A 24556-nucleotide genomic window follows, 5' to 3' on the forward strand; every position below is an offset into this window, starting at 1 on the left:
CTTTGTGGCCTCTGAGCACAGATTTGGAGATAACTTTCCTGTGTGCTGTTCCACAGCAGCCTCTGGACCTACAAGGGTCACTTGCTTAGAAACAGTCTGTCATTCACTTTCCTAGAAAGGGCCTTTATGCGACTCAGAATTCTGGAGGAAGACAGAAAACACAGGGCAAGGTGTGCTCCAGTTAGAGCAAAGACCACACACTCTCTTACAGAATATTTATCAGAAGTGCTTGTATTACTAGTCTGAATCCTGGCAGTGACTTGCACAGGCTCAGGTAGTTATCAGTTGCCCAAAGCCATAGCTAGTAAGAGATTAGGATGTGCAGACTTCTAACTCCAAAGCCCAGATTTTCTCTTCCTCACCTGGCATCCCATGGGAGCCAGCTGCTTTCTTGGCCTTCCATGGAGCCTGCGCTACCAAGCAGCCCACGTGGCGTTGCAAAACCCCAGTAGGAAAGCGGCTCTGTTCGCATGGAGTTGGGTCCCTCCCTAGTGTTTACTAAGGGCCTCCAAGATCCGGCTGTTCTTTTGTTTATGCTTTATAATAATGTAGATTCCCCAGTCCTTTGTTTCTCATCTCTCCTTGGTGAAAATGAGCTGAGAGAAGCATGGGGGAGCGGGGAACCTGAGTGCTGAAGGGGACAGCTCCGAGGGCTACATGTAGGGTCAGGAGAGGTGGGCAGGGTGGCTCCACAGTGGTGGCCACAATCTCACTGACTGTGAAACCCAGTTTCCTAACTTAATTGAGAACTGTGTGCCAGACATTGCATTAAGGCCTTGTCTATTGTGGGCGGCCTCAGACATGGCCCATCACCTGCACTACCCCACCATTCCTTCAGCCATCCCCAGCAGGTTCCACCCTCCCTGCAGAGCTGGTTGCTAATACTGACCAGCACCCCACCCTCCATTTGGGGAACTCAGCAAGTGGAGAATTGCAAGACAAGCAAAATGCGTGTCAGCATTTCAAAAAAGGGGATTATTATAAGGAGTTAGAACAAATAAAACCACTTGAAACTGTCTAGAAAATATGTAATGCGGGCTGGGAAGATAGCTCAGTTGGTAGAGTGCTTGCCTTGCAAGCACAAGGCCCTGGGTTAAATCCCTAGCACCGCAAAAAAAAAAAAAAAAAAAAAAAAAAAAAAAAAAAAGAAAATATGTAATGCATATTCTCATCAAGCAGTTAGTCTTTGTCTCTTTAGCTAGCATCCCATCTCTCTCCTCCCCTTCATGATCGTAAAATCCTCCACACTCATGATGTTCATTACCTTACCTCCTATCATTCCTTCATGGGGTAGGGAGGGGGTAGGGAGGGGGTGGGGGCATTTCCTGAACTCCTTTAGTTCAAAGTTGTGCTGCAAACGTGTTCAGTACTTCATAGGGGATAAAGGAAAACAAAGTTAGTGTCTGACCATAAGGGGCCCATTATGGTACATTTACACAAAAATTTTGTAGTCATTTACAAATAAATTCAAACAATACAATTATTTGTCAATAGGGGGAAATTGCACAATAGAATGTTAAATTAACAAACAAGATATAAGTCCAAACAACTACATCATAGTATAACTGTTGTGAGTTATACTATTAACATAGACCGAAACATTTGTGTATTTCCATACTATCAGAATTTACTGAATAACAGTAAGCAAATTCATCACACCTAAACAAATTCACGAATCATGTCACTTTTCCTGGCATTATGTCACTGAATACTCATGGTTCATTTGGTAACTGGAGTTTGGCAGTCACAGGTTTTTTGTTTTGTTTTGTTTTGTTTTGTGGTTTTTGTTTTATTTTGTTTTTAAAGACAGAGTTTTGCTGAGCTGCTCAGGCTGGCCTTAAACTTGCGATCCTCCTGCCTCAGTCTCCTGAGTAGCTGGGATTACAGGTGTGCACCACAACTGGCTTAAAGACAACTTTGTCACACAGTTTAGGGAACACTGAAAGAATGAAGGAAAGATCGAACCTTTGTGTCATTTTCCACATCTTTGGTTTGTGAAATAGTAATGTGGGGCTGGGGTTGTGGGTCAGTAGTAGAGTACTTGCCTAGCATGTGTGAGGCACTGGGTTCGAGTCTCAGCACCACATAAAAATAAATAAAGGTATTGTGTCCATCTACAACTAAAAAAATATTTTAAAAAATAGTAATGGGGCTTGCAGGTTGGAGTCTTACAGTTTCTCAAGATAAATACTCCTGTCCTCGTTTGAATTCTAAATTCAGTGGAAACACTGGTCATCAGAAGCTCTACTGGCAGCGGATACCCTTTTAAATTGAAAAATGAGCCAAACAATGTGTTTACTATTATTTACACACTTGTTTGCTATTACTAGTACACATTTGTTTGACAAAGATCTTCTATAAAATCTTTCCTTAGAATAGAAAAGAATAGAAATTGATGTTGACATTATTAAATTTCAGCTGTAAGACCTGAGGGATCTATAGACCATGATCTCTACCTACAGAATAATTGAGAAATAGAGTAAGAATAGTAAATCTATCAAGTGTCCATTTCCCTAGAGAGGAGAAGTGGGTTCAAGTGCATAGCCAGCTGTTTTCGGTAGCTCTCTTGTGAGGTTCAGGATGGGAAGTTTAATGAAAGAAACTAATTCAAGTTACACCTGGATGTGAGTGGTGTTTTTGGCATACACTTGGTTGTGTTAATGCATGAAACTGTTGTCCTGGAGCTCCTGAATCACACCAGCTAAGAAGCAGTGTGTTTCCTGATTTGAACATTTGTGGGCAATCCAGAAACATATGGCTTGTGTACCCAGACTCTCAGGAGCCTGATTGTGGTTTTCCTGAACCAGATTCTAGCCCTTGTCAATCTGGAAATTACCTCTGAGGAAGGAGATCTCCAGAGTCTGTTGGGCTGTGGATTTGACCTGAGGTTCCCCTTTATTTTCAGAACAATTGCCCTGTTCCTGGATCTTCCTTCCAAGGAACCGGTGTTGCATCCTATATGTACAGCTGTGTGAGACTGCACACATTTGTCAGTTCTTTGATAGAGTTTGATGAAGAGCCTCCATTCTCCTGGAATTAGACCCTGAAGGAGGAGAAAAGAGTAGGGCACTCTGGGGAGCCATAGGCAACTGAGGACAGAGAAGAGAAAGGAGGAGCCTTTTGCCCTGAGGTACCAGCTAGAATTCCATTGGTCTGACTTGATTGAGGCTAATAGGATTGGTTTGTCCTTTGGGAGGTACCCTGGGGTGATAACCCCACTTTACCCCACTATTGAGGGTGTCTGTAGATTTGTGACAACTTTTGAATGTCTCTTTATCCCTTTTTACCATAATGATGAAATACAAACAAGGTGGTTTTGTACAAAATGAAGACAGTCACTCTGTGCTATGGGATATGTATTTTATATCCCACATCTGTTTACATGCAAAATCTCTCTCCTATTAAAGAATGTGCATGGTGTTTAGTCTCTTTGACAAAGTGCTACTCAATCTATAAGCTGTTAGGGCAATCAGGGTAGCTTACAGCACAAGTTGTATTTTCTATTTTCTTAGCGTATCTTTTTTTAAGCAGGGTCCTTGTGAGGTAATTTGTCTGCATAAGGACTAAATTTGTAAAATCAGAAGAGGAAATCTGAATGAAAAATTATTTCCTCATCCAGGCATAGCAACACAAACCTGTCATTTCAGCCACTCAAGAGGCTGAGGCAGGAGGATTTCAAGTTTGAGATCAGCCTGTTCAACATAGAAAGATCCTGTCTCAAAAATTTTTTTAAAAAGTCTTATTTTTTGAAAAAACAAAAAATTACTGTAATAATTTGATGCAACACTTCCACATCTACAAGTTTATCCTGAAGAAATAAGATAATGTAAAAAAAGTGTACCCATGAGACTATTCACCCCAGCATTTTTTACTATGGTGAAAAATCAGAATCATCATAAATGTCTGTCTGTTGGTTAAATAATGTATACCACAGGGTAGCTTTTCAAAAGATGGAGGTAAACTGTAGTAGTGACATGGAAAGAGCTCTAAAATGTTCAAAAAACAAAAACCAAACCAAAAACCACTTCTGACTTCTGGCCCAGCACTTAAGTATTTTAGAAGCACCACACTGTCCCAGCAAGTGGAACAAACTGACAGTTCAGCAACTCTTTTTTAGATCCATTAGAGAAGCAAGGTCACAGGGCATAACATTACCCCCAAATCTGGAGAGAGGCAGATACAGAGAATAACAAGATACCTGAGCAGGAATCCTCCAGCAGAAACCTCCAGGGAACCTGCACGGGGGTAGGAAAGCCATAGGTTGCTGGAGGCTGAGTGTGAACCCGTTTGTGGGTTAATGCCACGGGACCCATTTATAGAGGGGGCCCCCAGACTTTGAGAAGTTTTACCTCCAGGAAGTCTACCAAGTCCTCACAGGGAATACCAGAGAAAAGTTCCCTTGTCCTGGCAGGAAGAGGAGAAAAGGAACTGTTTGGAAAGAGAACAGAGCATTCTGTTTTTAACATGACCTACCTCAGGAGAAATGGCTTTACCAGAACCTAATCTGCTAGTGTTTCTTCAGAGCCTAACCAACCTGGGAAAAGGGAAATACCCAATTCCAGGCCATTCTGGCCATCCTGTCCCACCTGTATGGGAGGAAGAAAAAAAAAAAACCCTGATTAACAATGGTAAAAATTCATGGTCCAGGGGCACAGGCTCACCAAAAGACTGAGATTAATTCATAGGGCTCTAGTTAAAAAGCTTCCTCTCGCCCCATAGCTTACCACTATGTTACTAATGTCTATTTACTGCAGTTTCTTTTACCCGGTACATCATGTCCACTTTCCAACAAAAGTTACAAGGCATGCTGAAAGTCAAAAAAGCAGTTTGAAGAGGCATCGGAACCAGGCATCAGAACCAGACTCAGATGTGGCAGGGATGTTGGAATCATCCGATCAGGAAAGTTTTCAAAATATCCTCATGAATATGCTAAGAGCTTTAATACAAGATGGTAGACACAAGAATAGATGCATGCCGTAAGCAGATAGGTGGAGATGCTAGGAAGGAACAAAAGAAAACTACTAAGGAGAAGGAAAAGAAAACTATAACAGAAATGAAGACTGGGGTAATTAGTAGACTGGATAAGGCTGAGGAAAGAATCTTTGAGCTTGAGGATATGCCAGTATTAACTTCCAAAACTAAAAAGCAAACAGAAAAAAAGACTGAAAAATAAGCCAAACAGAGTATCCAAGAACGGTGGGGCACTACAAAAAGTATAACCATGCATAATAGGAACTCCAGAAGAGAAAGAAGGAGGAAAAGGATGAAGCAATCTTTGAAACAGTGGTAGACCTAGAATTTCCCCTAAATTAATGTCAGACAACAAACCACAAATCCAGGAAGCTTGGGGAACACCAAGCAAGATAAATGCACAAAGCAAATAGAAGAGAGAAAGGAAAAGAAAACCCTACACACAGATATATCCTTTGCAAACTACACAAAAATTGAAGATAAAGAAAAATATCTTGCAATAATCTAGAGGGGGGGAAACCACCTCACCTAGAGAGGAGCAAGTAAGAATGACATCTGATTTCTCCTCCAAAAGCAAAGAAGCAAGGAGAGTAGAGTGAAATGTTTCAGGTGTTGAGAAGAAACAAGCAGGAATGCCAAACCTAGAATTGTACACCCTGCACAATACTCTTCAAAAGTGAATGAAAGGGCTGGGGAGATAGCTCAGCTGGTATAGTGCTTGCCTTGCAAGCACAAGGCCCTGAGTTCAATCCCCAGTACGCAAAAAAAAAAAAAAAAAAAAAAAAAAAAAAAAGTGAAGGAAAAATAATTGGTTAGACCAAGAGAAATGGAAGGAATTTGTAGCAAGTTGTCCTGCCTTGCAAGAAATGTTAAAGTGGAGTTCCTGAAGGAGAAGTAAAATGATATTGGTCAGAAATTTGGATCTTTGTAAACAAAGAGCATCAGAATGAATAACTGAAAGTAAAATTAAAACTTATTTTTGACATTCCTAATTGATCTAAGTAATCAGTTTGTTACAATAATGCAACAAGATGTGTGTGTGTGTGTGTATATATATATATATATATATACTTATGAAAAAGTGAAATGACACAAGGGACAGGAGGGGGAATTAGGAATGGTTTGCTATTATAAGGTATATGCACCAAACGGGAAGCAGTATGATGTTATTTGAAGGTCTTCTTGGGACCAAGCATAGTGGTGCACCTCTGTAGTCCCAGAGACTCCGGGAGTCTGAGGCAGGAGGATCACCTTCACCCAGGAGTTCAAGGTCAGTCTGAACAACATAGCAAGACCGTGTCTGGAAAAAACAAAAGTAGACTTGGATTATTTGTGAATGTGTGTAACTCTAGGGCAATCACTAAGAAGAAGAAAAATAGAAAAAGTATAATTGATATGCTGAGACAGAAAATAGAATCACAAAATGTTCAACTAAAACCACAAAAGTTTCAGGCACCATAGTGCATGCCTGTGATCCCAGTGACTGGGGAGGCTGAGGCAGGAGGATTGCAAGTTCAAAACCAGCCTCAGCAACTCAGCAAGGCCTTAAGCAATTTAACAAGATCCTGTCTCAAAATAAAAAATAAAAAGGGCTGGGCATGTGACTCAGTAGTTAAGTGCCCCTGGGCTCACTCCCCAGTACAAAACACACAAAACCCCACAAAAGGCAGAAAAAGTATGGAATACAAAAATAGGAACAAACAACAAGGTTAACAAACAGAAAACAGTAACAACTTTGGTAGATATTAATTCAACTATTTCAATAATCACTTTAAATGTTAGTGGTCTAGATACACCAATTAAAAGACAGATGTTGGGCTGGGGTTGTGGCATGGTAGAGCTCTTGCCTAGCATGTGTGAGGCACTGGGCTCCATCCTCAGCACCACATAAAAATATATAAATAAAATAAAGGTTTTGTGCCCATCTAACAATTAAAAAATATTTTTTAAAAGACAGATGTTATCATAGTGTGTAAAAACAAGACCCAACTAGATGTTGTCTACAAGAAACCCACTTTAAATATAGAGACATATATGTGTAAAGTAAAGGAATGGAGAAATATATACCATACTAATACCAATTAGGAGAGAGTTGGAGTAGTGATGCTATTCTTAGAGCAGACTTAAGAGCAATGAGAGTTATGAAGGAAAAAAAAGAGACATACACTTAATATGTGCCTAACAATGGAGCATCAAAATATGTGACACAAAAACTGATAGAATTACAAGGAGAAATATATGAATTTATTATTACGACTGGAGACTTTAATCTCTCTATCAAAATGGGCAAATCCAGTGGGCAGATCAGTAAGTGCATAGTTAAACACATCAGCACCATCAATCAACCAGATTTAATTGGCCTACAGAGACTACTTTATCAAATCACAGCAGATTACACATTCTCCTCAAACTCACATGGAACACTCCCCAAGATATACCACATGCTGGGCCATAAAGCTCGCATTAGTAAACTTAATAGAAATCATAATGTCTGCTTTCAGATCACAGTGGGCTTAAATTAGAAAATAAAAAACAGAAAGATAATTGGAAAATCCCAAAATAGTTGGAGATTAAACCATACACTGTTTTTTAAGAGGGGGAAAAGTTGATCTGATGCTTATGGTTTCATAGTCTCAGTCCATAGATGGCCAACTCCATTGCTCTGGGTCGGAGGTGAGACAGAACATCACGGAAGAAAGGTGTGGAGGAGGAAGGCAGCTCAGGACGTGGCAATTAGGAAGTAGAGAGAGAATAAACAATACACTGCTAAATAATGTGTGGTCTAAAAGAGCTCAAAAGAAAAATTTAAATATATTAACTAAATGAGAATAAAATACAACTTGTCAAAATTTGTGCAAAGAAGGCCTAGGGGATTTACAGCATTGAATGTACATACTGGAAAGAAAGAAGATCTATAATCACTAATATAAGCTTCTGCCTTAGGAAGCTCAAATTAAATCCAAAGTAAAGACTGCAGAGATAGCTCAGTTGGTAGAGTGCTAGCCTCGCAAGCACAAGGCCCTGGGTTCAATCCTTAGCACCACCAAAAAAAAAAAAAAAATCCAAAGTAAGCAGAGGAAAAGACACAATAAAAAATAGAACAAAAAATCAATGATATTAAGAATAGGAAAAGAATAGAGAAAAGCAACAAAACCAAAAGTGGTTCTTTTTTAAAAAAAAAAATTTTATTTTTACAGACTGCATTTTAATTCATTGTACACAAATGGGGTGCAACTTTTCATTTCTATGGTTGTACACAATGTAGATTCACACCATTCATGTAATCATACATGTACATAGGGTAATACTGTCTGTCTCAGTCTACTATCTTTTCTTCCCCCATCCCCTCCCACCCCATTTTCCTCTACACCATCCAAAAAAATTCTTCCATTCTTCTCTTGCCACCCCCCTGCCACCCCTCCCATTATGTATTGTCATCCACTTATCACAGAAAACATTCGACCTTTGGTTTTTTGGGCTTGGCCTGTTTCACTTAGCATGATATTCTCCAACTCTATCCATTTACCAGCAAATGCCATAACTTTATTCTTTTTTATGGCTGAGTAATATTCCATTGTGTATATATACCACAGTTTTTTTTATCCATTCATCAACTGAAGGGCATTTCAGTTGGTTCCACAATCTAGCTATTGTGAATTGAGCAGCTATGAACATTGATGTGGCTGTGTCACTGTAGTATGCTGATTTTAAGTTCTTTGGATATAAACCAAGGAGTGGGATAGCTGGATCAAATGGTGGGTCCATTCCAAGTTTTCTGAGGAATCTCCATACTGCTTTCCAGAGTGGCTGCACCAATCTGCAACTTCACCAGCAATGTATGAGTGTGCCTTTTTCCCCACATCCACGCCAACACTAATTATTGTTTGTGTTCTTGATAACTTTCATTCTCATTGGAGTTAGATGAAATCTTAGGGTGGTTTTAATTTGCATTTCTCTAACTACTAGAGATGATGAGCACTTTTTCATATATTTGCTGATCACCTGTATATTTTCTTCGGTGAAGTGTCTGCCCAATTCCTTAGCCCACTTAATGATTGGATTCTTTGTACTTTTGGAGTAAAGTTTTTAAAATTCTTTATACATTTGGAGATTAGTGCTCTGTCTGAAGTGTGCGTGGAAAAGATTTTCTCCCACTCTGCAGGTTCTCTTTTCACATTATTGATTGTTTCCATCGCTGAGAAAAAGTTAAAGCTGGTTCTTTGAAAAGATCAATGACATTGATAAACTTCTAGCCAAGCTAAGGAAAAAGACAAAGAAAACAAGACTTGCTATCACAATGAAAGATGGAAAGTCACTATAGACCCCATGATCATTAAAAGGTTAATGAAAGTATGTTATGAAAAATTCTGTGGCCTCAACTTTGATAATGTAAATGAAATGGACCAACTTCTTAAAAGGCACAATCTGCTAAAACTAATTCAGACCAGGCAGTGGGACATACCTATAATCCCAGAGATTCAGGAGGCTGAGGCAGGAAGATTGCAAGTTTAAGGCTAACCTCAGCAAAAATAAAAAATAAAAGTAAAAAGGACTAGGGATGTGGCTCAGTGGTACAAGCACTTCGGGATTCAATACCAAAAATCACCAAAAAATAAATAAAATAAAATAAAACTAATTCAGAAAAAAATAGATACTCTGAATAAGCCTATATCTGTTAAACAAATTGAATCAATAATTAATACCTTCCAAAACAGAGTGCACTTTTGGCTCATATGGGTCCAAACATTTAAGGATAAAATTGTGCTAATTCTCTTCAATATTTTTCCAGAAGTTGAGAGCAGAAGGAATACTTCCATATTCATTCTATGAGGCCAGTAGTATTCTAATACCAAAACCAGATGAAAACATTGAAAGAAAATTACGGACCAATATATCTTATGAACATAGATGTGAAAATCTTCAACAAAATAGTAGCAAGTTTAATCCAACAATGTATAAAAAAAATCATAAACCATGACCAAGTGGGATTTATCCTAGGTATGCAAGACTGATTTCACATTAATAAATCAATGAATGTAATCCATCACATCAATAGGCTATTGAAAAAATTACGTAATCATAGTGATAGCTGCAGAAAAGGCATCTAACCAGACCCAACACCAATTCATGATTTTTTTAAAAAAACCCTTCAGTGATACAGAAATAGAGGCAACTTCCTCAATTTGGTAAAGAACATCTATAAAAACCCGATCGCTACCAGGCATGGTGGTGCAGAGACTGAGGCAGGAGGATCACAAGTTTGAGACCAGCCTTAGCAAATTAACAAGGCACTAAGGAATTTAGTGAGACCCTGTGTCAAAATAAAATAAAAAATAAAAAGAAGGACTGGGGATGTGGCTCAGTGGTTAAGTGCTCCTGGGTTCAATCAAAGAAAGGAAGGAAGGAAGGGAGGGAGGGAGGAAGGAAGGAAGGAAGGAAGGAAGGAAGGAAGGAAGGAAGGAAGGAAGAAAGAAAGAAAAAAAGAAAGAAAGAGAAAGAGAAAAAGAGAGAGAGAAACCCAACAGTGAATGTCGTCCTTATTGGTGACCTTAAGATCAGGAATAAGGCAAGGAGGTCCCCTCTCACCATTGCTTTTCAACATTACTTGCCGCTAATACCATAAGGAAACCAAAGTTAACTGGGGAGGAAAAACTAAAATTGTTTTTGTCTACAGAAAACATAATTAACTATGTAGAAAATTCAGAAGAATTGACAAAAAACTTTTGGAACTAATCCTAGCAGGTTGCAGGATACAAGATTAATGTCCAAAAGGTAATCACTTTCCTATAAACCAGCAATGGGCAAGTGGAATTTGAAATTTAAAACACATTATCATTTACATTAGCACCCCCAAGAATGAAATACTTAGGTATAAATCTAACAAAATATGTCAAGGTCTATTTGAGGAAAACTAACACTCTATGAAATAAAGAACTAAATAAATGGAGAGATAGTCTATGTGCATGGATAGGAAGACTCCATACTGCTGACTTATTAGTTCTTCCCAACTTGACCTGTAGACTCAACACCCCAACCAGATTCCCAACAAATTATTTTATGGATATGAAGAAACTGGATTCTATAGATTATATGCAAAAATCAAAGACTCAGAATATCCAACTGAATATGGAAGAGGACACTATCCGACTTCAAGATTTTCATAAAGCTACAGTAACCAAGACAGTGTGCTATTCACAAGAGAATAGGCTAATATATCAATGGAACAGAATAGAGAGCCCAGAAGTAGACTCACGTAAATACAGTCAATCGATCCTTGACCAAGGAGCAAAGGCAGTACAGTGGAGTAAAGACAGTCTTGACAAAACAGGCACTGAAAAAACTGGACATCCAGAGACAGACCTTAAACTTTTCACAAAAATCAACTCACAATGGATCATAAACCCAAATACAAAATACAAAACAGAACTCTTAGAGGAAAACATAAAACCTACATGACCTTGGATTCAATGCCTTTCTAGATGTGACACTGAAGCCTTGACCCATATAATTGATGAGTTGGATTTATTAAATTAATTTTTTTCTGCTCTGCAAAAACAATATCAAGCCAGGCACAGTGGTGCATGCCTATAATCCCAGTGACTCGAGAGGCTGAGGCAGGAGGATTGTGAGTTCAAATCCAGTCTCAGCAACTTAGCGAGGCCTTAAGCAACTCAGCGCGACTCTGTCTCTCTAATAAAATACTAAAAAGGACTGGGGATGTGTCTCAGTGGTTAAGTGCTCCTGGGTTCAATCCCTGGTACCAAAAACAAACCAAAAAAAAAAAAAAAAAAACCCAATGTCAACAGCATGAGAAGACAAGCTGCATCTCATCAAGGTTTCCTATGCAAAATATACAAAAAACTCTTACAACTCAACAATAATAAAATGAACAACTTGGTTAAATGCTATACAAAAGACCTGAACAGACACCTCACCTGAGAAGAGGATATCCAAATGGCAAGTTATGAAACGATGTTCAACATCACACGTTGTTAGGAAATTGCAAATTAAAACAACAGTTACCACTACATCCCCATATCAGACTGTCCCAAATCCAAAACACGGACACCCCCAAATGGTGACAAGAATGTGGAGCAATGGCAACTCTCATTCACTGCCGATGGGAAGGAAAATGTCCTGGCCACTTTGGAAGACAGCTTGGCAATTGTCTCCAAAACGAATACTCTTCCCTCATGACCCAGCAGTCACACTCTTGATCAGAGGATCAGTGGCTGCCAAGGATTGTGGGAGGGAGGAATGAATGAGCATATCTCAGAGGATTTTTAGGACAGTGATACCGCTCTGTATGGCACTACCACAGTGGCTACCTGTCATCCAGCATTTGTCCAAACCCCATAGCATGTACAGCACCCAGAGTGCTCCTTTAGGTAAACTGTGGGCTTCAGGTGATGAAGTGTCTATGTGGGTTCATCAATTCTAACAAATATGCCACGGGGTTGGGGGAGGTTGAGAATAGGGGATCTTTGTGTGGGAGGAGGGAAGTAGGGATATGAGAACTCTATGTACTTGCCTCTTAACTTTGCGGTGAACCTAAAAGTTCTCCAGAAAAATAGTTTATGCCTTAAAATTTAAAAGCAAAGTACTCAGTAATGCATTTGATGTGATCCCATTTATGTTATAAATATTATACTATATTATTTTCAGATTGTATATGTATCTTTTATGGCTACACTGGTAAGCGCTGCTACCATTGGCCTGGAGGTAGAGGAAGGGCAAGACACCTTCCCTTGAAGCTATAGTCTGTAGCATTTTAGTGTTCAACGGTGGGACTTATTCATCTGGGTAAATAAGGCAAAAGGGAGCTGCCGCTAGGTATGTATCTCTGGGTTCTTCTTCCAAGGAGACATCAGAAGATCACGTTGTCTGGCAATTTTAAAGTACAAAGCTGTAGTGCTTTGTGCCACATTTATTCGTTCGGTGCTCATCTGTGTCAGACATTCCGTCAGGTCCTGGAGTTGCCAGAGCAATGCAGAAACAGCCCTTCTGATCCCAGCTCAGGGTGCGGGTGGTCCCCATGGGACAAGGGGTTAGGGATAGGGTGGGGTGTTTGGGTTTGTTTTCTCACAGACAGAAAAAAGTTCTGCATGGTTTGGAAAAGCTGACTGTGATTCCTTTCCCTCAGAGAAGCCATGTGGAGACCCGCCTTCCTTCCCACACACCATCCTGCAGGGCCGCACGGGCTTGGAGATGGGGGATGAACTGCTGTATGTGTGCGCCCCAGGGCCGGTCCCAGGCCAGCGAGAAACGGCCTTCACCTTGCTGTGCAACAGCTGCGGGGAGTGGTACGGCCTGGTGCAGGCCTGCGGGAAAGGTAAGCACCTGGGCTGGACCACCCGCCTGCCACATGGAGCCTGTGCGGTGCTAGCAGAGGCCTCCATTCTGCTGGCTGCATGCGGTGGGCTCCTCTGCGCTCCGGGCTGTCTTTGAGGAGAGGCTTGCAGATCATTCTGCTGGGCTCTGGGCCTGGCGACGTCTCTGCCTGGGCTTCCGGCAGCATTTTAAATGCAGCATACCTACAACTGAGCTCTTCATCTTCCTTGCTGGGGGCAAAGGTTTAATAAAACCCTCCTTTCTTCTCTAAGGATGGAGTCGATCCTGGGTTAACTCTCTTGCTTATTTCCCCTGGATAACTGGTCAAGATGGAACAATAACAGTGGTATGCAAGCTACATCACTTCTGATAAAGGCAACCCCCAAGTGGTAAACTGGGCTGGGAGGACTTTACTGAGTACATGAAAGGGAGCTCACCTCTGGGCTTCCCTGCATGTGGGGGTTCTTGCATCTGGGTGTGACTCTTGTGGGGACCCCAAGAACTATGGTGTGGTTGCTACAAGAAATTGGGATATTAGCCTTTCTGGGACTTCTGAAAGTGGTAGGTCTGGACTCATACGTATGAGTCCTATTCCCTTGTACCTGAGCAATTGTGAGTGATTGGAGAATGGTAGTGAGTGGAGCAAGCAGACTAACTCTGGGACAGCTGTGTGGACAGCTGTGCAGTCTTCCCCGCTGGTAAGAACTACCTGCCCTGACCCACCACCTTGCCTACCTCTTGACCTGGAGCCTTCTGCACCAGGTGCAGCCTGTGGTAGTCATGTGAGTTTCAATATGTACTTGAGACTAAAAAGAGTTCTAGTGGACTCTGAGCTGGGTGTGGTGGCGCACGCCTGTAATCCCATTAGCTCAGAGGTACTGAGGCAGGAGGATCACAAGTTCAAAGCCAGCCTCAGCAAAAGTGAGGCACAACATGAGACCTTGTCTCTAAATAAAATATAAAATAGGGCTTGGGATGTGGCTCAGTGGTCAAGTACCCCTGAGTTCAATACCTGGCACCAAAATAAATAAATAAATAAACAGTTCTAGTGGACTCTGAGTGACCAAAACCTGATCCCATTTCCCCCAGATGTCCCATTTCCATGGTCACATTTCTGGGAGTCCCAGGTCTCTGCAGTCTTCCCTCTGCCCAACCCATTGGAAATTTCCCTAGCAGCAGAGAGCACTGTATCCAAATCACAGCAAACCTGCTCTTCCCACCCTAGCGGGGCACGGCTCCTCCCAGGACCTTGGGCAGTTCCCCTGCAGACCTGGGCTCATGACTTCTGTGCCTCAGACCTCATGCCAGACTTTCAATTGTCTAATGGCAAAGCTTCTAGTCACCCCAAGACTCCTTCAGGGGCCAACCCTGACCTCCCATAATACCTGAGTACCAAGTGGGGGCTGGTTCTACAGAAGGAAATGATTCTAGCACCATAGCATTGCTGAATGCCTAGGACGGCTTGTCCCTGCAGTGTCCTGCAGATGGGATCTGCAGAGTGAACATCCATGAGAGTTATCTAGGCTGAGCCCTAAAGCAATGGTTTATCATCCTTACCGTCACAGCATGGACCCAGCAGTTTATCCAGTCTGCTGCTGGTGGACATTTAACTTGTTTTTATTTTGTGGCTGTCCTGAACTATGCTTCAACGGTCGTTTGGCCTTTGGTGTGAACAATTTTTCCGTTGGTTCCTAGGAGTAGAATTCCTGCCCACAGGGTATGTGTGTCTTAGCTTTAGCAGATGCTGCCAAAGAGTTTTCTAAAGTATTTTGATCTGTTTGCTGTCCACCAGCTATGTGTGAGGGTCCTTGTTCAGCATCCTCACTGACCTTTAGGATTGCCAACCTGGTGGCTGCTTTGCAGTGACTTTAGTCATGACATTCATTTCTCTGCTGATAGTGAAGTTAAGGGCTCATCACTTGTTAATCAGGCATTAAAATATCCTCATATAAAATGTATAAGTACTTTTATTTTTTCTGGTACTGGGGATTGAACCCAGGGGACTTAACCACTGAGTCACATCCCCAGCCCTTTTCATATTAATTTTGAGACAGGGTCTCACTCAGTTAACTAAGGCCTCCATAAGTTGCTGAGGCTGGCTTTGAACTTGTAATCCTCCTGCTTCTACCTCCAGAGCCACTGGGATTACAGCTGCGCCACCACACCTGGCCCTTTTAAGCACTTTGCCTACTTTTCTAAAGATTGCAATATTGATCATTTACATAAAATGTTCATAATTCATGCTTTACAAATATTCCTTCTCATTCTGTGGCTTAGTTCTTTACTTTTGGAGTACCTTTTAATGAAGTTTGTTGTTGAAATCATCTTTTTCACTACTTTTCAAACTCTCTGTAGTCTACTGTCATTTTTTCTAATCATTGGCTGACTGATACATTAGTAAAATGCAATAAAAATGAATCACTATAAAAATAGATTCCAATCCCAGTGCCTCAGGAGGTTGAGGCAAGAGGATTGCAAGTTCAAAGCCAGTCTTAGCAACTTACCAAGTCTCAAAATTGAAAAGTAAAATAAAAAGGACTAGGGATGTGGCTCAGTGTGAGCGAGCACCCCTGGGTTTACTCCCCAACACCCTGCCAAAAATAGATTCCAAATATAAATGCATTTTTTTAAATATGTTTTAATTAGTTATACATGACAATAGAATGCACTTTGATACATCATATATAATGGAGTATAATTTCTCATTCTTCTGGTTATACATGATGTAGAACCACACAGGTCATACAGTTACATATGTACATAGGGTAATAATGTCTGATTCATTCTACTATCCTTCCTGTCCCCGTACCCACTCCCCTTCCTTCACTCCCCTCTACCCAATCTAAAGTACCTCTGTTCTTCCCTAGCCCCCTCCATTGTGAATTAGCATCCGCATATCAGAGAAAACATTAGGCCTTTGGCTTTTTGGGATTGGCTTATTTCTCTTTATCATGATATTCTCCAGCTCCATCCATTTACCAGCAAATGCCATAATTTGATTCTTCTTGAAGGTTAAGTAATATTCCATTGTGTATATATACCATATTTTCTTTATCCATTCATCTGTTGAAGAGCATCTAGGTTGGTTCCATAGTTTAGCTATTATGATTTGAGCTGCTGCAAAACATTGATGTGGCTGTGTCACTATAGTATGCTGATTTTAAGTCCTTTGATTATAAACCTAGAAGTGGGATAGCTGGGTCACATGATGGTTCCATTCCAAGTTTTCTGAGGAACCTCCATCCTGCTTTCCATAATGGTTGCACCAATTTGCAGTCCCACCAGCAATGTATGAGTGCACCTTTTCCCCACATCCTGGTCAACATTTATCATTGTTTGTATGTTACAGTAAATAGGCAAAAGTGTCCTTCAAATTGCTACAAAAGCTTCAAAAAAGCCAGTCGTGGTGGTGCACACTTGTAGTCCCAGCAGCTCAGGAGGCTGAGGCAGGAGGATCGTGAGTTCAAAGCCAGCCTCATCACAAGCAAGGCACTAAACAATTCAATGAGACCCTGTCTCTAAATAAAATACAGAATAGGGCTGGGGATGTGGCTCAGTGGTGGAGTGCCCCTGAGTTCAATGCCTGGTACCAAAAAAAAAAAAAAGCTTCTAAAAACTGTATTGGTGCATATACTTGCCTTATTGCATACTAGTAAGGAAAAGTCACAGACTGGGACAAGCACTAGGTAGACACTTTGAGGAATCTTCTAGCAGCGTGCTCACCCTGAGATCCTTGATGTTCTCATGAGGTGCAGAAGTTGCACCAGCCATGTGCCACACCCCAGCCAAATGAGTTGTTTACTGGCCCAGCAGATGGAGAACTAAATGCAGGTTTTGTGTGTTGGAAATGGTGTTTATTTTCTCACGGCAATGCAGAACTCTGAACACTTCCAGCAGCTGGGCAGGAATTCTGGCCTCAGCGCTTGGCTAGTTATACAGACCATTACAGTTTTCATTGCTGTGTAGATTGGACATTTAAAAGTCTCTATGTCATTCTAAGGAATCTCTGTGTATATTGATCTTTTCAAGTGAACAGCAACATTTTTTAAAATTAGAGAATCGCTTCAAATTGGACCAAGGTCATTTTCTGGAAGGGTCAGACAAGGATTGCCGTTGGATGCACTTTGGTTTGGATATGAACTTGCTGATTGGCTCTTCATCCATTCACTCATTCTACATCCCATCATTTGGCAGGATCCTAAGTGTTATGTGCACAAAGTTGAGTCAAACAGTCCCAACCCTGATGGAAACACTAGTAATGAGGTGCCTCAAAGGAGACAGTGAAGTAGAAGATGACCAGGTAGCAGGGAAAGCTGAAAATAGAGGTGTTGCCAAAGGTGACCTTTTAAAGAAGGTGTATTTCCTGAGAATTTTAAGAGATGAAAAGTTGAAGAGTGTGTGTTGACCTGACAGGTGGGGTGAGGACAAGGGCCCAGGGCAAGCAACTCGCTCTCGAATTTCCACTGTTCATGAATAGAACTAGGGAAGACACAGAGGGTACAACTAGAAAAAGAGTAGGGGTCCAAGGAGCTTATGGAGTTTTGTTTTGTTTACTAGCTTGATTAATTTTGTTATTTTTAACATGATTTATTTTTAAGAGATTCGAGCTTATTTAAATGATGATGGAAAGGATCATAAGAGAAGGGGAGAAAGAGCAATCCTCTTCACTTTCCTGAGCCTTCATTTGCTCTTATGAAAAAATGAGGCAGCAGCACACGCCTATAATCCCAGCTACTCTGGAGGTAGAGGCAGGAGAATTCCAGCCTCAGCGACTTAGGGAAGCCCTGTCTAAAGCGGATAGGAATGTGGCTCAGTGGTGGAGTATTCCTGGGTTCAATCCCCAGTACCACCAGAGGGGGCGGGGGATAAGTACTGTTTATCACATAGTTACCTCATAGGGTTCCTGGGGTTCCTTTAACCTTGACCACTAATGTACATAGGTGAGGACTTACTTTACCTTCCATTTTCTCCCCTCTGTTGGTATGTCTCTAGCTTTGGACCCTAGTACCCTGGTCTGGATCTGGCCATTTCGTCTTCTGTTCTATGTCCCAACCCACACATCTTCCTTTTGGTCTCCATTCCCAGCTTGGCAGCAGGAAATGTCTGGCATACCTCTCTCGTGTACTCAGTATCTAACTATAGTGGGTGTTTGCCCTAATTACAGAAAAATCCTGTTGCTTTCTCCTTAAGCACTTAGGCCTTGGATTTCCATCCTGGATCCGGTTTCCTGTGGGCTGTTTATCCTGCCACGTCCCACGTTCATCTTCAAAGCCATGTTTTCTCCTTGGCCACCGGCCCCCTAGGAACAATCTCTGTGCCTGGTCACATGGTCCCAGTGTTGGCCTGTCTAAGGTGGCATTCAGAGCACTCTCATGCCCTGTTGCCATCTCACCTTGTCTGCAACACCTGTGTGTCGGGATCCTTTTTTTTTTTTTTTTTTTTTTTTGCGGTGCTGGGGATTGAACTCAGGGCCTTGTGCTTGAGAGGCAAGCACTCTACCGACTGAGCTATCTCCCCAGCCCATGTGTCGGGATCTTTAGCCCCCTTGCTCTTCTCGACCAGTGACAAGGGAAGAGGACAGTCCCCAACAAGGCCAGACTGGGAAAGGTAGGGCCGACTGACCGCCCCTACCCAACCCTCGGGCGGAGGACAATCAGATGGTCAGTGAGACCAGTCACATCAGGAACTCGTTTATTGAGGAAGTCACACAGCTTTTATGAAGGGTGGGGGCTAGGCGGGAACCAACCAGCTTAAAGGTCAGCAAGGGGGGTGGTTCACATAGGCGAGAGTCCCATAGGACTATATGGCAAGCACGAGCTGATCACGTTGGAGGAACTGTTGTTTACCAATCCCTGACGGTGGTCCGATTTATCATCATTAACTTTTGAAACCACCTTTGAGGCCTTGATCATGCTCACTCGCCAGAGAGTAAGGAGTCAACCCGAGTTAGTTAACGTGTCATTAGTCCCAACACCTGTGCTCTCTCCTGACTCCAATACCTGGTGGTCCTGTGGCCTTGGCCCCTGGCTCCAGGAGACGGGCATTCATCCTGCCTGTGTGGTTGGAGTGGAAGAGAACGTCTGATGGCATGTGGAGCCCAAGACAGGCAGCCTCAACAGTGAGACCCAGGGACTCTTCCTCCATGATACACCCCTTGTTCTACCTGGAAAATGCCATGGGACATCTGCCACGGAGTGCTAAGACTGACTCAGGCCACTGAGACCTTCCACCTCAAGTTCCGTAAGTTCTGTGTGTGCTTCTGGTATAGTAGTATCAGGAAAGCGATTATCACCAAGCCTGACTGCCCTCTACCAGCCCCACCAACTCTCAGTCCATTAACAAATATAAATATACAGCCTTTCTTTTTCCCATCCATGACAGCCACGGAAACAAGACACATCCCCCAGTTAGGCACTGAGCAGAGAGCAATCATAATCCAAACACTTGCTCCACACCATCTGTCTCTTGGGGATTTTTCCCCCCCCAAACCTTTGTTTAAGGTTCATTTGCATATGATAAACTGCACCCATTTGCAATAAAAAAATTATCTGAGTTATCACAGGTGTCAACACCCATGAAATCACAACCAAAATAGAGAGCATTCCCATCATCCCCAAGTCTCCTGTGCCCCTCCCTCACTATGATAGGAGTTATTCATACTTTCCCTCATTGAATCTTCACAAGTCTGAAAGTAGAAATGGCTAGCTTCAACTTACAGATGGGAAATTTGAGGTATATGAAGGTTTGGTGACTTGCCTGTCTCATGGCCAGAAAGGTACAGATTTAAACCATGTCTCAGTCCAAAGACTACATTTTTTTTTTTTTTTTTTTTTTTTTTTGGTGGTGCTGGGGATTGAACCCAGGGCCTTGTGCTTGCAAGGGAAGCACTCTACCAACTGAGCTATCTCCCCAGCCCCCAAAGACTACATTTTATGGATGTGATTCCTCTGGGGCCTCAAAACTCCCAGGAGCGCAGGGCCTCAGGATGACTCCCCTTTTAAGCTAACTGTCCTCGCCGTAAGTTCCTGTTCTCTCTCCTTTCTAAAAGCATTCTTTCATTTTCTTCAATTAACTCTGATTTCTGTTTTTCTCCATCTTTTGGATTTAATTTCTTTCATAGAATGAAGCATGAGACTGAAACCGAATTTAGAAGTTCCTTGTCAATCTTACCATATTTGTTCAGAGGCTTATTGAACCACTGGTTATTTTTGGTATGTCTGGTTGTCTTTTTTAAAATTACTATTTTTAAAGGCTGTGGAGCCAAGAGCAGAGGGGGAAAAAGAAGCTTCCCAAAACGCAATAACCTGAAAAAGATGGGAAGAGACAGCATTAGGAGAACCCCAAGGTTCTGGGCTCTGGCGTGTATACCTAGCACCCTGATGAGAAATGCAGAAATTCGGGCTGGGGTCGTGGCTCAGTAGTAGAGCATTTGCCTAGCATGTGTGAGGCACTGGGTTCGATTCTCAGGATCCCTTATAAATAAAGGTCCATTGACAACTAAAAGAAAATTCTAAAATAAATGAAGAAATTCAAATAGAGAAGAAAACAGTGCTACCAGAGGTTGTGGGTGTAAACTGGGCAAGAGCAGACTAGGTTGGAGGGCACAGAGGCAGAACAAGTCTAGAGATTTGTGTGTGTGTGTGTATGTGTGTGTCTCTGGGTTGCCGAGGCTGATCTGGACCTCCTGGCCTCAAGCAATCCTCTTGCCTCAGCCTCCCTAGGAGCTGGAACTACAGGAACAGGCCATTGCCCTAGGCTCAAGTCTGCAGATTTAGACATGAGAACTATATGTAATGTGATCATACTGTATATATTAAACAAAGAGATTTTTAGCTGCTACAAGCGCAAACAAAAAAAAGGTAGCTGTGAGATGTTGGGTATGTTCATATTTGCTTCACAATAGTAACAGTTTTACTATCTAAATGTATCCCGTGATATCATGTTGTACACTTTAAATATACACCATAAAATTTACTTAGAACAACAACTGAAAAGCCTGCAGTGCACAGATCATCCTTCTCTATTTACTCCTGGTGTGTGTGTGTGTGTGTGTGTGTGTCTGTCTGTCTGTGTGTTACTGGGAACTCAACCCAGGGCTTCAGGTATGCTAGGAAAGCCTCCTTTATTCCTGATTTATGTCTGTGTTCTCCTGTCGTCTAAAAGTAGCAATCAAATATAAATGCACAGCAAGCGACCTGGTTTCTGCCAGGAGAACCCACAAAGCTTACATTTCCTAGAATTGCTCGTCTAAATCAGAGGCCCCGTGTTGTGTTAACACAGGTTTCCCCAGAGAACCCCGGGGGAGGAGGGCTGAGGGCTTGCTGGGAGATTTGAGTCCAAGAGTGAAGGCTCAGAAAAGCAGAGGGGAAGGGAGAGAAATAGCACCTCCACAGGCAAGGTGCTGGGCCTCTCCATCTTGAGGACAGGATTTACTTTTTGGTTGAAATTCAGTGAGTAACAAATTTCACTGTTTCCTATGAGGAGAAAAACAGGCTGGGGATGCTTTTTCACGAGGAGGCTGTTTGTAAACACTCCATTGTCCTCGTTTTCCTCAGAGGTCTTGGGAGTACTGAGACAGAGTGAGGACCTGTTTCTGAGCCAGGAGCTTAACCTGAAGACCTGGGGACACAGGAAGAGCTTGACTCAGGACCTTGGGCTTCTGTCTGGGAGTGTTTTTGCCTCAGGGAACAGAACCTCACACACACACACACACACACACACACACACACACACACAGAGCTCAAGCTGACTAGAAAGGGGCCAGGGGGAGGCAGGCCTGCCCACAGCCCGAGTGGGCTGACTTTTCCCATGTGGGCCAGTGTTTTTTGCACAAGGAAGAAGGATGGGAATGGAGGACATGGCTCCTCTCCTGCCCATATTCCAAGTGCTTTTTGACTTTACAACATACTAAAGCTTGTGGGATAGATTATACAGGAGGAGAAATTGAGTAGACCATGCTTATGCGCAGTACTGGAACTCAAAGGTCATTTATTCATATTTTTTTGTACCAGGGATTGAACCCCAGGGGCACTTAACCACTGAGCCACACATCCTCAGCCCTTTTATTTTTTTATTTAGAGACAGGGTTTTGCTAAATTGCTTAGGGCCTTGCTAAGTTGCTGAGGCTGGCTGTGAACTTGCAATCCTCCTGTCTCAGCCTCCCAAGCTCCTGGGATGACAGGTGTGTACCACCTCGCCCAGCTCATTTATCATTTTTTGCCTCTGACATGAAAAGAATATCACCCTGGCTAATGGACCGCCAGACTGAATCAGCTTTATAAAAACTGGCTTCCATCACTCATATATTCACTTCTTCACTTCTTCATTTATTCATTCAACAAGCATTTATGCAGTGTCTACTCCATACCATGTACCATGGGGACGGAAAGGCAGAGCAGGCATGTCTATTCTCAGGAAGTTCCTGGGCTGCGGGGGAGTGGGGTAGCAAGAGCAGGGTGGTGTGATCAGTACAAGGGCCACAGAGATGACCCTGTTCTGCATGGATGCTGATGGATGGATGTTGCTCCCAGTTCTGCTGCATAACCCATTGGTCCCAAACCAAGACCACATAGTGTTCAAGTCTCAGGCACCATTAAATTCCAGATTGGTTTTACCTTCTCATTTAATGTTGTGAAGTATCTCTCAAATATTTCTAGCCAATCCCCCTATTATCCATACCTTTCATTTTAACCACAAGAGACTACTTCTCATATTTATGAAGGTAGTTAATAGGCCATTCATTTTTACCAATAGAAGTCCATTTCAGGTGTTCCAGGTGCTAATTAGCAAAGAAATGGTTTTATTCAAGATACAGGTAATAAAGCTGGGCGTGGTGGCCCACATCTGTAATCCCAGCTACTGGGGAGACTGAAGCAGGAGGATCCGGAGTTCCAAGCCATCATGGGAAATTTGGCAAGATCCTGTCTCAAAAAAAAAAGTATAGATAACAGAAGTCCTTGTAGCCAAATGGAGGATGCACTTCCTGGTGAGAATGCTGAATGTCCATCTGGACTGCGAGTTCTTTTGTTGTTGTTCTTTTTAGATATATATGACAGTAGAGTGTATTTTTGACGTATTATTCATACATGGAGTATAACTTCCCATTCTTCTGGTTGTACAAGATGTGGAGTTGTTCTGGTCATGTGTTCATGTATGAACTAAGGAAAGTTATGTCTGATTCATTCTACTATCTTTCCTATTCCCATCCTCCCTCCCTCTCTTTCATTCCCCTTTCTCTAATCCAATAAACTTCTATTCTTCTCCCCACCATTGTGTGTTAGCATCTGCATATCAGAGAGGATGTTCGGCCTTTGGTTTTTTGGGATTGGCTTATTTCACTGAGCATGATAGTCTCCAGTTCCATCCATTTACCACCAATGCCATAATTTTATTCTTCTGTGTGACTGAGTAATATTCCATTGTGTAGATATACCACATTTTCTCTATCCATTCATCTGTTGAAGGGCACCTAAGCTAGTTCCATAGCTTAGCTATTGTGAATTGAGCCACATTGATATGACTGTGTCACTACAGTATGCTGATTTTAATGGACTGTGAGTTCTTAATTGAAATGTGAGCAACAACTAGTTCATAGTTTAACATAAGTAACACATGCACAATATCACATGACACTCTATATTTTTTAAATATTTCAAAGTTCAGACTTCCTAAGAAGAATGGATGCCTACTATTAGCATAAAATTGAATGACATGGGGTTGGGGATATAGCTCAGTTGGTAGAGTGCTTGCCTCCCATGCACAAGGCCTGGGTTCAACCCCAGCACCACAAAAAAAAAAAAAAAAAAAAAAAATTGAATGACATCTAGCAAACCACAACATTTTCTTTCTCCTCAAAGATTATAGCCATTATTCTTTTCTCTTCTACCAATGAACACACTGTGGTGAAATTTTAGGCAAATCTGATTTAATTTTTGTCCTTATGTATGATTGGCCTGTTCTGCCTGCATATCAGTTGAATGATTTCTCCATCCTTGGCATTTGGTTGCCAAATTCTGTGCCAGTTTTTCTTGGAACATGGTGTGTACTTTTGATTGTTTATTTAAATTTTATTTCAGGGTAACATGAATGCAGAACATTTAAAAAAATCTAAGGCTATAGAGCTCAAGGAAGTATCATATCATAAACACACCCGGGTAATCATCACCAGGTTAAGAAGCAGAACATCACCAGTAATCCAAGAAGAACAACAGTCCTGGTGCTCCTTTCCAGTCACAACCTCCCTGAGAGTAACCAC

General features: G+C 42.0%; 1 protein-coding gene across 1 annotated transcript in view; it reads left to right on the plus strand.

Annotated features, from left to right (window-relative positions):
• Positions 1-24556, plus strand: part of Susd5 (sushi domain containing 5) — a 55147-nt gene that overhangs the window by 18561 nt on the left and 12030 nt on the right. The window contains exon 4 of the mRNA XM_047530181.1: positions 13115-13303. Within this exon, the coding sequence (XP_047386137.1) occupies positions 13115-13303 (189 nt within the window). The remainder of the gene's footprint in view (positions 1-13114; positions 13304-24556) is intronic.

The sequence above is a fragment of the Sciurus carolinensis genome, chromosome 17 (genome assembly GCF_902686445.1).
Source record: "Sciurus carolinensis chromosome 17, mSciCar1.2, whole genome shotgun sequence".
Taxonomy (NCBI): domain Eukaryota; kingdom Metazoa; phylum Chordata; class Mammalia; order Rodentia; family Sciuridae; genus Sciurus; species Sciurus carolinensis.